The sequence below is a fragment of the Malaya genurostris genome, chromosome 2, assembly GCF_030247185.1.
Source record: "Malaya genurostris strain Urasoe2022 chromosome 2, Malgen_1.1, whole genome shotgun sequence".
In the NCBI taxonomy this organism is placed as follows: domain Eukaryota; kingdom Metazoa; phylum Arthropoda; class Insecta; order Diptera; family Culicidae; genus Malaya; species Malaya genurostris.
In genome coordinates this window covers 317,020,966-317,037,123 of record NC_080571.1, presented here as the reverse complement: position 1 = coordinate 317,037,123, position 16,158 = coordinate 317,020,966, and the positions used below count along the sequence as shown (strand labels likewise).

The 16,158-nt window shown below is 35.3% G+C and overlaps 1 protein-coding gene across 1 annotated transcript in view; it reads left to right on the top strand.

Annotated features, from left to right (window-relative positions):
* Positions 1 to 1,515: 1,515 nt before the first annotated feature.
* Positions 1,516 to 16,158, top strand: part of LOC131431211 (uncharacterized) — a 59,421-nt gene continuing 44,778 nt past the window's right edge. Inside the window, exon 1 of the mRNA XM_058596791.1 lies at positions 1,516 to 1,776. Coding sequence (XP_058452774.1) covers positions 1,693 to 1,776 — 84 coding nt within the window. The 5' untranslated portion in view covers positions 1,516 to 1,692. The remainder of the gene's footprint in view (positions 1,777 to 16,158) is intronic.

The following is a 16,158-nucleotide window of genomic DNA, read 5'->3' as shown; positions in this document are numbered from 1 at the left end:
GTATACTTCTACTTAGTCACAGAACTATCGAGTATCTCATTTGACAGACTCTTTCACCGTACTGATTACAGTTGACGATGATTTTAGTCAGTCTATAAAGGTCATTTGACATGGCTGACAATTTGCAACTCTGTTTACAAGTAAAAATGTTAAGTGAAGTTAATTTCGGGAAACTAGTTAGTGAAGTTTTTTTAATTAATGGGCCGTATTTGTTGATAGCCAAAGAATCAGGCTTCGATTATTGTTTCCGGAAGTCCTGGAAATTGTAGTCTTTCAAAGATTACTGAACCGTTTTTCACAATCTTTGACTCAAATGAGAGGTTGATTTTTATTCGGAATTATAGGGAGATGGGTGTTCAAAATTTAAAACTGTTTTTGTAAATGATGGTGCTTAAAACGAACAGCTTCTTTGAACTTTTAATCACAGCTATCTCTAGATCTCTTTAGTTATGTCTTGTTTGGTCTGGTTTCGGGTATAAGTCAGGTTCGAACTCAAAAGTTTGGTCTGGTTTCGAGTATTCGAATCAGAATATTCAAATTTTTTTGGTTTTGTGTTGGACGCGGAAGAAGATTTTCAATTTTTATCGGGTACGAGTAAAAGATTTTTGTCTTCGATCGAATACGGGTCGAGTTAAGGAAATTGTTTGTTTTGGTTTCTCTAGTGCAAATCCAGCATAGTATCGTTGAAAGTGTTTGTTTGTGGAAACTACTCGTGATCAGTTTCAGTTTTTTCTAATGAAAACGACAATAAAGATGTATTAACTTGTTTTCACCAAACGTCGAGGTAAAGAACAGTGGAATATCATTACACAACTAGGCGGAATCATAAATCAAATAAACATAGATTTCCCAGTATAATAGTAATGTAGTTGAGCAACCCGTGACACCAAAAGCACCGTCTGGTGGAGAATGGGTGCGTAAATGCTTCTAAAATGCATGCAAAAAGTTGCCTGCGCATTTAACACAACCACAGTAGCATAAATCAAATAAACATAGATTTCCGACTGTACGGTGACACTAACAGCACCTCTAGTGAGAAACGGGTGTACTTTTTTCCATTAGCTACTGTGGTTTTGTTAAATGCGCAGGCAACTTTATGCATGCATTTTAGAAGCATTTACGCACCCATTCTCCACCAGACGGTGCTTTTGCTGTCACGGGTTGCTCAACTACATTAGTATTACACTGGGAAATCTATGTTTATTTGATTTATGACAGTAGCTAATGGAAAAAAGTACACCCGTTTGTCACTAGAGGTGCTGTTAGTGTCACCGACGACGTGTCACCGTACTGTGAAAAATCTATGTTTATTTGATTTATGGCGGAATGAAACAATTTTTTGATCGAATTACCAGGTTAACAAATCAAAAGATTACAACAGGGCTAATATTTGACGTGAATTGCCAAGTAGGGAGAAAACTGGAAAACGGGCTCCAGATTCTTCCAGTAGGTGATCAGTAGGCCAGTTACGTAGTTACCTGTCAGTTGCTCGTCGCGTCTTATTTGTGCACTGAATGAGAATATGTTGAAAGTATTTACAACTAAAATTGAAGTTAAAATTGGAAAACAACGAATGTTGAACTTAAAACAAAAACTATTAGTAAGTTCACTTTGAGTGAAGTGTACAGTGCCTAAGAATATCAAAAATCCAATCCGATTTGATTCGAACGTTACTAAAGCAGCACGATTGCGATGAATTCAGAAATATTTTTAAAAATTCAATGGATATTTTTTATTCTGTTTTATTGGTGCTGCACCGGCAGAGGCCACAACAAGGTAAGCACAGATAGAGCTTTACTGTTGGATAACTTATATGGTAGTCAGACATTTTACGATGTACACCATTTGCAACGTTCAGTAACTTGACTCGTTCGGTAAAATTCGTTTCGTGCTGGCTCTGCATCGAGTCGTGCGATGCTCCATGCTGTTTTCCGCAAATTGATTATTCTAGAAAATGGCATGCTGTAAATAGCAGTGCCGCCAGAAACATTGTAAATTAAAAAAAATTACGTTCATATAACAAATCAAACGAAATTCGATTGGCATCATCAAATCCAGTTTGACGTAATATTTTTGAAGTTTTCATTTTTCCTAGCATCGAAACGTTTGCGATACATGCACCATTGGCATCCCGTTCCAGGTAAGGTAAGCTTACACCGAACAAATTTCTGTTTACCTTGGATCATTGCATTCATCCCGTATGTTCCTTCCAGAGTCGTTCAGGTTCTGCTAAAACTTTCCGATACCATGCCATAAAATGCAGCTCGTTTTGGCCTTTATATGCAGTTCCCATACGGAGATGCGGTGCTGTGGCTTCGACTATTGAACGGAACCGGTGGCGGTTGGGGATTTTATTTTTCCCACACCATCGACCTTCATTTTGTGGTTTCAGACAAGAGACTTACCGAAGAGAAGCAACTGTCTTTGTTTTTTCTTCGATTTCCGGACCGGACCGTTCGGTCGTACCGTTGCTGTTAGATTTCCAAATGTTAACATGTTTGCCACATGATTAAATTTTAAGCCACTTTTTATTGCGGGAACTAATAGGACCTGTAATTGATTGCCTGCAGTCGGAGAGGTCGAAGAGTGACGAAAACAGGGTTTTATTGTTTATGCTTCCGAATTGAGGTGGGGATAAATGAAGCTCGAGTCTTTCTATTATTTTTGTGTTTTCCGTTTGGGCTTTTTTCTTTGTAGTCTGCTTATAAAATGTTTCCTAGAAAGTCACTGCAAATAAACAGCTAATCTATGAGTTGGGAAGTTGAATGCCGGATAACTTTTAATAGTTTTGCGAATCTTCTATGCAATTGCTCGGTTCTGAATATACTAGAATCCTTGCAGTCATGTTATACTTTTAAAACATAATCCTCGCTAGTGTTTGGAGGAAGATCATGATCTTTTATGACACAAATTTCTCTGTACACTGGGGGTAATGTTTTCATGTTCGATTTTCCAGCTTTATTCAGCTGGAACTTTTGCACCTCATTAGTCATGCTTCAAGATCTTTTACTTTATGTCAAGCTCAACAACGCTTGATGTGAACCCTAGAATGCTTTCGTGACTTTTTCTATACGTAAACGCTTTTTGAGGTGAATTTCTACCCTAGAATTCAAATCTGTCTAAAATTATTAAATTTCAGTGGAATTACAAATAAACGGTACACCTTCATTCCTATAATACTGTTTGAGTTTGGTAAATTTTTCTATGAAATATAAGTCTTTTCAACAAGTCCCTAAATATGTCAAAATTCTCTTTTTAACTTAATTTTACTTAAACTCCAGTACTTCACAATCGATTTAGGAAATTTTATTGGCATTGCAAAGGTTTTAAAATTGTTTTTCTGTTGAATGGTAAATGTTTTCCTAACCAGTAAAAAAGTGTATTTATTGCAATGTATTTGTCAGCAACAGATACAATTATTTATTAATGTCATTAAGTTTAGCTACTGTATATTACTTATACATAAGATCGAATGTTTTCGCTGCAGAGAATGCGAAATCATGTGTTGCAAGCTATTAAACATTGGTGTTGCATGGTATAAAAATTATAACATATTCCAGTATAACGAATGTGTTTTATCTCTCTTATTAGCCTCAAAAAAGTTGGAACGGTAACTTTGAGCTGTCATAGCACAGCTGTTTTTCATCGGATCTCAATAAATTTTACAGTCCCGAATTTTGTACAGTTCGCAGATTATTTTAAGTATGTCATTATTGACAATCGGTTAGGAAAAATCAATGAAAATGTGATTTTTCCCGTTCCAAGTTTTTTTTCACGCACAAAATATGCCCTATCTGCATTTATGCGGCACCAGCATTGTGAATAGAATTTTGAAAACTTCAACTTTCTCGCGTCATAACTTTGTTGTTAGTCAACCGATCTTCGAAATTTGTTCACCATTGGAATGGCACAAGTTTCAGAAATAAAATGCACTAAAACATAAGTAAAATAGAGTTGTCTACCTAAAGTTATAGAGAAAACTGTAAACAGAAGACCATAAAAAAGATGGGATTTTTTACAATGGTCGTAAATATCTCTGAATTCAAAGCGATGACCTATATGTTTTTATACATTATTTGATTGCTAATAAAACCAGTTACAAATAGGGCTAAACTAGCAGTTTTTTTATATTCAAAAACATCTAGAAATAAATGACAAACACTAAAAAATTTCAAATTTTAGTTATTTTTACAAAATGCTTAGAAATAAAAGCGGTGACATACACTTTTTATACACTTATATATTGTTATTAATACTCACGATTATTTATAACAAATTAGACTCAATGCTCTTAAGGAGAATCTAAAAACAAACGGCATAAATACAGAAATTTTCAAAACTTGTTGCCTTTCTCATATAGAAAGGTTATGCAATCACTTTAGGTAGACAACTCTATTTTACGTATGTTTTAGTGCCTTTTCTTTCTGAAACTAGTACCTTTCCAATGGTGAATAAATTTTGAAAATCGGTTGACTATCAACAAAGTTATGACTCGATAAAGTCGGAGCCCTCAATATCCAGTCGCGACGTTGATGCCAAAGGAAACAAAATTAGATAGCAGATAGGGCATTTTTTGCGCCTGAAAAAAACCTGGAACGGGGAAAATCACATTTTCTTTAATTTTTCCTAACCGGTTGTCAATAATAATATACTTAAAATAATCGACGAACTGTACAAAATATTGAGATCTGTTGAAAAACAGCTGACCTATGACAGCTCAAAGTTACCGTTCCAACTTTTTTTCGGGCTTGATATTTGGAGTGTTAGTGAAACCAAAAATATAGAAAACGCTTCACTCGTATATGCCATTACTCTATAATATTTATTGTTTTTGGCTATCCTGGTTTCCGGATTCCGATTCCGCAGGAACCGGAAATAGAGATCATATTTTTCCAAATGGATCTCACTCATTTTTCTCGGCGATGTTCGGACAGATTTTCACAAACTTAAATTCAAATGAAAGGTGTTTTGGTACCATACGGAATACCTAAAATTCATTCGGATCCAACTTACGGTTCTGGAACTATATGATAAAGTGTGTTAAAACTTATACCATAACTAACGCTCGTATATTTTTTTTTGACTAAAAACAGTACATTCGGCGTAAAAATCAAAAAAGTACAGGACATCGACTTGGAAAAACAGTACATTTTACAGTACGCATTTTTTCTGAAAATATTGAATTAAAAACAAAAGCAAATAAATTTGATCAGCAGAACACAGAAAAACAGATTGAAAAAATGACGTATATTGCATATCGTAACACAGATTGAAATCTGTGTTTCACTTGCAGGGTAGCTTAATTTGCAAAACGATTTCCCTGGATAGGAGCTAGCTACGGGTTCAAGTCCCGTCTCTGTGGTAGCTTTTTAGCGGTTTTCATCACACAGTTGTATTCGCATATTATTTTTTTAAATAGTGTACCTCGTTAGATAACAAGCAAATGTAAAACTTACTCAGTACGGCTCTACATTTTAACATGACAAGCAAATAATTATCAAATGATACATTTTCAAAATCTCAAAATTTTTTTAATTTCCTTTTTAGGACATTTTCAAGTTCAACAAAAACGAAATATGCACTTTTTTTTTATCATGTTAATTTAATGTTTTTTTTTTGGTTTAGACATATTTCTTATTTTTTAATTATCAACATTTCGTTAAATTGTTGTGACGTACTTTGAAAAAATTGTTGTTTGCATGTCCTTACATTCACATTCGCTACGTGTTGTAACTGTTTTTTCTGATGTTTTCTACTGCCATAATTCGAAATTCGATGCGTTGAAGATTCAAAATTCTGTATTAATTTTTAGTGTAAAAACCTGTTTTATTTCACCTACTGGTGTAATGATGCCTTTCTCATATTACTCATAACATCACAAATATTGCTGTGGAATTCGCAGAAACAACTGTTCATTGAATAGAAATAGGAATGTTTTTAATCACCATTTCTAATTCTTCCGGAACCGGATTCAGATGACCGGAATAGCCGAAGTTGGTTCGTTTGCCAGCAACGAATATGACCTCCAAATTGGAGCAGTTTTGAACGTAGTTAAACCTATAGTTACTATCTCATGCTCTATTTCGATTAAACCAATTAAACGAAATCTAACAAACGAAACGGACCTGCGTTTCTGTTACTTCTGCATATGTAAGTCAAGCTAAACAGCATGAATCAGCAGCATAAAACATGTAGTAGGATTATTATTATTATTATTATTATTATTATTGTTATTATTATTATTATTATTATTATTACTATTAATATTATTATTATTATTATTATTATTATTATTATTATCATTATTATTATTATTATTACTATTATTATTATTATTATTATTATTATTATTATTATTATTATTATTATTATTATTATTATTATTATTATTATTATTGACATCACTACACCACCAGCACTATAAGCTGTGAAAATTGCATTTTTTTTTTCAAATAAATTTCAATTTATTGACACTTCTATTCTTTCGGTCACACTTATCATAAAATAGCTTAAATTTTGATCAATTGCAACACCGTCTTTTACCAATATTATACACTAGTAGCAGACATCCGTAACCGTTTCGTTTTCTTGGTAGCGTGTAGAAATAGAACACAGCACACATCGTTTGTTTTGTGTCTTCTTCTTCCACCATACCACCACGTACCGATGTAGTAATTTATTGTCATTCTATATGGCGATTTGAAAACTTTGACACTCATCACCATGTAACTGCGGAACCGGAGGTCAGATCCGGATGAAATTTCACAGTAGCTTCAAAGATAATATGAGCTTTAATTTATGGGATTTGTACCTGGTTTCGTGAAAAAATACTAATCAAATTGGTAGTTTTACACTTATCACGCTTTAGTTCCGGAACCGGAAGTCGGATCCGGATAAAATGTTCTTTGAATTTTTAGAAAACTATAAGACCTTTCATTTAAATCTTAGTTTGTGGAAATCGGTTGAGCCGTTTCAAAGAAAATTGAGTGCACACTTTTTCTCTAATTTTCACATATCACCATGTAACTCCGGAACCGGAAGTCGGGTCCAAATGAAATTCCATAGCAATCTATGGGACTATAAGACCTTTTACTTGAATTTTAGTTTGCGAAAACCGGTTCAGCTATCTCTGAAAAAAGTGAGTGCATATTTTCTCCACTTTTTGGTCCATATCATCCTATATCTCCGGAACCAAAAGTCAGATCGGGATGAAATTCAATAGCAGGCTATGGGACCATGAAACAAAATACGTAAAAAAAATCTGCTTGCTCAAAACTACTTTGATCGGTAGCTATTAACAGTGGACGGCCATACTAACCGATTCCGGCTATTCATTTGAGTATCGAAGAAAATTATTATGACGAATAACACAGTATTATATATGAAAGTATGATTGACATGGGAAAGGCATCATTACACCACTAGGTGGATTAAAACAGGTTTTTATACAATGGTTACTTCTATATATAAGATACACATCGCTATTGTTCAGCAATGCTCTTTACATATTTCTCGCTTCCAATGTTTAGATATTTTGCTCACAAAAAAACTACAAGGATCAGCCCCATGGGGTTGTTCGAGCCGTTGATGTGGAACAAGCAACCAAAACTTTTAATGATCTACAATCAAAAAGTTCAATCAATCCGAACCAACACCGAACATAACTTGTCTTGATTTGAATTTGTTTTATAACCGACGAAATTACACCATTATCCCAAATGTATGCAATTATATCTTTTTTCATACTTGCGATTTCGATAATTAAGCTTCTCTTCGCCAAGCTTGTGTTCAAGTTTTTTATGCAAGCAGTTTTTTTAGCGTTGAGTTTCTCTACCATTCTGCGATTTCGGTTGAAGCGATAAACTATTTCTCATTATCAATCAAGTTCATCTAATATAAATTAGAAATTAATCTTAGGTACTCGAAATTTATCCGGGGGTAGTTGTCAATTTTTCATGGGGAAACGACATAACATGCAATTCCGAGTTTGCATGACACAAGATCAGAGCATACCAATCAAGGGCTGAGGCCAGTGTGTTTTAGGGCGTTGTAAAGGGCTATTTTCACGCTTCAAATATGATTTTCTCAGAAACGGTGACGAATATCAAAAAACCCAACTGACAATCTCTTAGAAAATTAGTTTAGATTATTCTGTGAAATTTTCAGAATGACTGTTTGACTTTAGCGTAAAGGAAGTCTTTTTTTCCGAAGGAAGAATTGCATAGCTGAAAACGGCAACTTGCCACTTGTTCATTGAATATCTCGCCTTCAAAAGCATGGATCAAAAATCTATCCTGACAATGTCTAGATGATTTAGTTTAGATGCGATTAGTGCATAAAAACATATATGTTGTCGCGATAAAAGTTAAGTGAATGTTATTTTTGTTATGGTAAGTCCATTTCTATGGCGGCACCATTTTTTTCTGCTCTTGTATCCTGGTAACGTAACGAAACATGAGAGAGAAATGAAATAGGCTCAGCAAGGCTGGCAAAACAAGCGGTAGTTTTAGTGGATTTTATGTCATATAGTCAAACTTGTAACCGAACTTTTTGGCCACCCGGCCACATCGAGAGCCATTTTATACATTTACGAGAGAGCATGGAGAGAAAAGTAATACGCACAGCGAGCCACACGGTTTTACGCTAACAACTGGCCTCAGCCCTTAAAGCTTCAAATCGTTTTATGGCACGTTTTTGTCTTACTGTCTAGCAACAACCTACCTCTAGCATGCTACGAGTAGGACTGAAACTTTAGCTTTAATTTCGCTTCTATTTATAGATTCATGTGCTTCCAACAGCTTCGCTTTTGCATCGATTGACCAATCAGAGCGATGCTCTCTCTTTGATACATCGCTTACTCCTTCAAAACCGTCGTCTATGGCAGGGAAATTCGGTATACCAAAGATTTTAAGCAGCCAAATAGGACACTGCTCGATACTAATCAGAATTTCAATCATTTATTATTGGAAATACGTGTCTTGATACATTTAAATCGAAACGTAGAAATATTTCCTATCAAATGATGAAATAATATTAATAATTGATACAAAATAGACTGAGCTGTAAGTGTTTAAAACCTGACCACATTTCTACGTGTAGTTTTTCTTGAGTTTCTGATTTGCACCCCTATATAGAAAATAAATATGTGTTCCACATCAAAATTTTAATCAAATTTCCGTATTTTTTGTTTTCAACAAAACACTGATGTAAGCGTACATTTCTTCTCCAGGTCAGCTTTATAAGGTCATAGCTCAGTTGGTTAAGTGGAATAAAAATTATGCACCAGTGTAAATGAAAGACTAAACATCAGATTAAATTATTGAAAAGGTTGATTATTGTTAAAGTAAACCGTAAGGTTTGAAGTAGCGCTAGGGTAGAAATCTACCTCACGACAGTGTTCTAGGATTAATGATATTTGTCTTATCTTCGCAGCTCTGGTCTTCGTTTTATTAGGTTTGCTCATCTGAATATTGCTATGCAGGGATATAGAATTGCTGGACTTCCTATATTCGTTTTGATTCAGCTCGACAGATCGGAATATGTGTGTGCATCATTTTGAAGTTTTTTCTTTCTGTACAATTTCCGCAGACATGTTTCGACCGATTTCAATAAACTTTTGCTAATTTTGAATGGGCACAGTTCAAGTTCTAATGGACCTCGTACTGACCCTCTGGAACTGTGCTCTTCTTGAATAATTTCATTCCTACGCAACGAAAATTATGTTCCTCGACATGAAAACCAGCGAGGGTCATTCTTTCGAGCTCAAACTTATCTTTTACCGTACTAAGGCTAATATTGACTCGGCTCCATTACAGTCCATTTTCCTGCCAAACAACTTATTTGATTAGAGACAATCATTTTGAAAGCACAATCTTCGCAATGTAAAATAATGGAAACCTGCGAAACTGTGGCTGCATCCAAGGGGAGGAAAAAATGTTTTCTTTTTTTATTCTCAACCGTGTCGAGTCACTGCTGTTCTCGAATTCATCATCCAACCCACCAATTTAGGAATGGGTGATGGATGAGGTAGAGAGCCTGGACATAAAAGAAAAACTTTGCCGGTTCCTTTCGTTTCAATCCGGGCATTTAATCACTCAGAAACTGTCACTGGTGCACGCGGATAGTTATTCCGGCTAAGGAGAAATAAAAACAAAACAAACAAAAAAAAAAACACGAGTCAGCCAAAGCACAAAAATAAATATGAAAACAATTCGTAATTTCTGTTCACGCGGCCAAAATGAACAACAAAACAAACTCCTCCCCAGATTCGGTGCATTCGTAAAATCAACGGTTCCGGTTGGTAGGTTGAACAAAAGCAAATTCCTTGGGTCCTTTACTGATGAAAGCTGACCGTGGGCTACTCTTTCATTAACAACGGTGAGTTTCTTCCTTTACTTCGTTTTTTTTTATGCGGTGTCCTTTTGCTTTCCCCGTTCCTTTTTCTTAAGATTTGTCGAAAAAAAAGTGCCGACTGAATTCCGAGTTGGTTAATGCAACAGCTATCGAGAATCCGACCGGAGACAATTTTAAAGCTCGAAACAAAATGTACCTTCAACTGCCGTGGTAGGTGTGCAGAAATATGGCCAAGATGAGTGACGTGAAACGGAAAATGTTACCTTTGATGACGGAAAACTGGCATGTGGTGGAGGCATTGTCTGCACTACAGGCTTCAGGGGGATGCGAAATGAGAAATTTTGGTCAGAGTTGGAAATAAAACGTTACACGGAACAATAAAGAGAAAGTGATATGCCAGTTGTGATGAGCATTGTACGAACGGCGATGATTTTCTGCTGTAGGTGATGCACTGAAGGAAAAACGTGTGGTTGGATTATTGTGGACAGTTACAACTGGGAAAAAAACTAAACAAAACTGACACTCTTCTACCAATGTTGAATGCATTTTATCGGAACGCATTTATCCAGTTCTGCGAACTGCACACGGAAAAAACGGCACAATTATTTTCTAATTGTTTTTTCTTTCACAACTCGAAATATTCGCTTCCAAACTTATCACTATTTAACATGGTAAGTTTTGAAAAAGGCGACAAAGTAAGACGCATCATCCCTTGGATACACTTCATATGGCACCAAATTGTCTACCTTTCGGATCATTCTCGTTGTTTTTAAACGTTGACTTATGGCTGATTGAGTAGCTTCGAGTGAGTTTGCAAGTTTTTCTTGCGTTTGCAATTCTTCAGCTTTAAATTTTGGAGCCGCTCGCTCTTCGTTTTCCTAATCCAAATTTCCACTTCTATACCGTGCAAGGCAAGTCCGATCCGCAAGCCTCCACAAAAATACAACGACTCTCGACGGCTGTTTTCTTCATATTGAAATGACTTCCCACAAAAATACTTTTTTTTCGCCACTAAACTCGTAAATGAAAAACGCTTCAGCTAGATGACACATAATCAGTGTTGGGAAAAAATTGAATATATCTCATATGGTTCTCGAACAGAAGATTTTTGGTAAAATGAATGTTCATAGCCATTGTATCTCAAACCAGAATACATGATGAATAAATTCGCCGATGAACAAAAACTAAAGCTTTCTGAAAATCTTCAGTAAGCGTAGAGTGGTTGATAAGTGAATCAATAGTGGTGATGTTTTTGAAATTTATTCGGCACAATATCATTAATCAAAGCAGCAAGTGCAAGTTGTAATGACAATAAAAAGAATCACAAAGCATTTTATACAGCTGATTTAAAGACATTAGCCATGCCATATAATTTAGCTTGAATAACGTACGCAGAAGTAACAGGAGCGCATGTCAAATTCAAACACTGTGTCTGCTGTGTGCTTGAGACTTGCTGACAACGCTGTGCTCCTGTTATTTCTATGAATCCAATTCATGCTAAATAGCGTTATCTTGAGTTTAATCTAAATAGTGCAGTGTAATCAGCCAGCTGGAATTAAAACAACCTTTCTTCGATAAAATTACTATGTATTTGGAATGTGGAAAAAATATTGTTGTTCATATTAACCACCTACGTGCATCGAAAATATTGCAGTTATTATTTCTAAGTTGCGAATTTATTCAGTAGAGATTTTTTTATTGATGAAAATATAGTAATTAAATCCTGCACGAATCACTTCGGTGTCGAACTGAAGCGTAGTGGAAACTAAGCATCGAAGTATCATCGGGGACTCTTCTCCTTTTAGACTATCTCTTTAGAGATATTTTTAGGGTGAAATTCGTCATGAAATTTCGTTGACACAAAAAATCACTTGTGAACTTCGAGGTTCAGAGTTTTGTGGATGTTTGTTTCATGGATGAAAATATCGGAAGTGATTTTATCAGTTACTGGGCTTTTTTGTAGAAAATCTCTTGATTTTTTTCCGGGTGAAAGTGAAATGAACTTTTTCTGATCATGATTTTCCCAACACTGCACATAATGATTCTAAAACTTTATGACCGTAGCTTTCCAACATATATTAGGAAGGGTAAATCACTGAAATAAAAACCAAGAATAGAACAAAACGACACGAATTTTTTTATGCACCTATTACCATGAAAAATTTACGATTGATTTTTAATCAAAAACGAGCCAACCTTCTAATATCAATATTTAATAACACATGGGCTGAAAAGTCTCGGGCCATTAGTTTGTGAATTATTGTGCTGAGAGAGTTTTGTTATTTACAGAATAATTGATCAAAAACAATTTCTGGTTTTATTTTACACTGCTTCTTGATGGGAAAATACCGTTCAAGCGAAGCAATGGCTTAAAAAGTGTTATGGAGACTCCGCTCCATCAGAAACAACCATAAAACGTTGGTTTGCTATTTTCAAACGTGGTCGTAGAGACACCAATGATGCAGAACGCTGTGAACGTCCAAATGAGACGGTTACAGCAGAAAACATTGAAAAATCCGCAGAATCGTTTGAATGATCGGAAAGTCAAGTTGCGTGAATTAACTGACATCGTAAAAATATTTAAAAACGTGTTGGCTTTATATCGCATGAGCATTTGACTGTGAGAAAACTCTGTTCAAAGTGGATGCCGTGTTTGCTCATTGTTGACCAAAAACGAGAAAGTGTTGATGATTCTGAGCTTTGTTTGGACATGTTTCAACGTAACAAACTGGAATTTTTGCGTCGATATGTGACACTGGATGAAACATGGATCCATCACTTCAGTCCTGAATCAGAACGATCGTCATCTGAGTGGACGGCAACTAGTTAAAAGAACAACGATCGGCTGGAAAGGTTATGGCCTCGGTATTTTGGGTTATTTATTGACTATCTTGAGGAACGAAGCCCGTGTTGGTGGTTCAATGCATCAAAATAGCGCACCGTGTCACAAATCAATCAAAACAATGGCAAAACTACATGAATTGAACTTCGAATTGCTCCCACATCCGCCGTATTCACCAGATTTGAATCCCAGCGGCTACTGGCTGTTCGCAAACCTAAATAAAATGCTCGCCGGGAAGAAATTTCGCACGAATGAAGAGGTTATCGCTGAAACTATTTTGAGGCAAAAGAAAAATCGTTCTACAAAAGGGGTATTGAAAAGTTAGAGCGGAGCTGGAATGATTGTGTTGTTCTTGATGGAGATTACTTTGATGAATAAAGTAAATTTTGAACCAAAAAAGGCCCGGAACTTTTCAGCCCATGTGTTAGATGCTACATCGATAAAAATAAATGCCTATGGATGGACGCACGCGCTTCGAACTGCTGGCATTTGAAATCTAGCGCTTCGATGCGGATAAAATTTCTTACAGTTATTATCGAAAGTATTTCAAGAATACGCAATAAAAAATTAATTTTTTATCCACAACTTCCCATGTAGTAAATGTAACTTATTGACATTTCAAGATGTTCTATTTATGTTAGACATGTTCAGAAAGATTATTAAATATATAACAATCGGTTGTGCCACTTATCATTGTTAAGTTTCACAACACTACCGAAAAAATCACTGTAGAACAACTTCAAATACATCTAAAACAATTGTGCAGCTAATCACTAGCTTGTTCATGTTTCACTAGCACTAGCAGAATCGTCATGTAAAACGGGAGTAATTATAACAATTGTGCAACTTATCAAAAAATTTCCGAACGGCTGTCAGAATTTTATCGCACACAATATACGTCGAAATTGCTATAAATCTCTTGTGGACGAAAAATTAGCCCATGGTAAAAAATGATAAGCCGAATTGAGAACCTTGCTGTAAAAAATATTTTTTAGTCCGCATAGTTTTGGCTGCCTCATAATTGTTTAGGCCACTGTGTGCAGTTTTCTTTAGTTTTAGAAAAACCATGATATAAAATTCATAAAAGTTTTGCAAGATTTATATGTTTGAAATGATCGCAAAACTTGCAGACATGAGAATATTATCATTAAAGTAGCAGAAATACAGCATTACATACGCAATGAAAACAAAAATCAATCAGATAATTTGTATTCGGTTTTCATCTCGCGAAAAAAATTAGCAACCCTGACATCACATTTTAAAGATATTGAACGAAAAGTTAAGTTCATCATAGTTATATATTACCGCTTGAGCAACTTGTTTTTGCAACTCCAGCACATGGGCTTACCAAAATGATACCTACAGTGCGTATCACAAAAGTCGGGCCTTCAAAGATGAATGACTATACAGTATTGCTGTTTAATTCTACCAGAAGATTCAAACTAATAAAAACATAACGTAGAGCATTTCTTTCCGAAATATTAACATGTTGATGTTTCCTGTTATCTAGATAATATATGTCATTGCGTTTCGTGAAACATTTTCCTCACAACTCACGGTTACAATCGATGTCATATTGAAAAATATTCAAGAAAAATCATTTCGAGATTTTTCAGGTTTAATTACACATTAGTTTGATCAAAATCGTCTGAGAATTTTAAAGAATGTTCGAATACACATATTTTAAACACCATTCCGATGGTTCTCATTAAAAATAATAGACTTTTATTTTCAAAGAAATTTGTGTACAATCATCAATACACGTTAATTTAAAGGCGCTTGAAAATTTTGGGCGTACGAATACATGTTTCACCATAAAAATGAAGTTCGTTGTCGATTTTTCATTTACACAAACACAAAAGATTAATTCTACAATATGTAGCATTATCATTTTTCACGTGCAGTTTATTTTACAAGATCCATGTTTGTGTTGAGAGTAGTTGTATTGAAAATCAAATGTGAAATTTATTTATTAGAAATTATGTTTGTTATGTTTTTGTAAACGTCATTCCATTTCTTGTTTACATTACGTAGTAGATTGCACGAGTTTCGCAATTGTTTTTTCGCTGATTTCATTACTGCCTTTTTGATGGGATCGACGCATGAGTTTTTGTATCAGTTGCACAATCGTTGTGAATGAATGTTCGTAATAACGGATAAGTCCCGATTTGGCGGTTCAAAGCATAGGACGCTGGTCCTACAAGCCAGTTGTCGTATGTTCGAGCAGTAGGATCCATAGTACTAGCCATGCAATGATTCTGTACGCTATATGAATCGGCTGCGAAGTCTGTTGAAACAGAAAGGCCAAATTCCACAAAAGGAATGTAATGCCAAGACTTTGCTAGTAGCGGATGAACTTGAAAGTATGTTGCACAACACAGCTTTATCCATAAAATAACAGTTACTAGAATAGTGATATAAACTAACTTGATAAATTGCACAATCGGTAGAAATATACAGGACAGCAACTTAACATGCTACTTGGGTAGCAAAACGTTGGAAATTCACTAAACAAGACACTGAGGATACATCAGGCGGAGAAAATTGATTGCTACAGGCGTTGATTGCTGAGCAGTGGAAGAGGTTTTACTGGTTTTTTGGAAGGAACCAGGTGGATTAAAATATTTTTTTTCCTTGTAAGTTTTCTGCGTTTGGGCTCCAAGTATGTTTCCAGCGTCCAGTAGAATTCGGACAGGAATATAGCTTGAATATCTGACATCATTGTGCACATGCATTTAGCCGGACGTTGATTTTTCTGCGATGAACGCTGTTTCCGTTTTTCAGCATTTGTAGAAAATAATGTGAATGAGGTTCATTAATAACTCTTCAAAATTTATGAGACATAATATGTTGATGAATCAGTGTTTCGTGAGTGGTCCAAATAACTCAATAATTCAAAGCCGTAAGAGCTGACTTTGCGTGCTCGTAATTTCTTTTGAAGCGTCATAAGTCATTTCTGCACC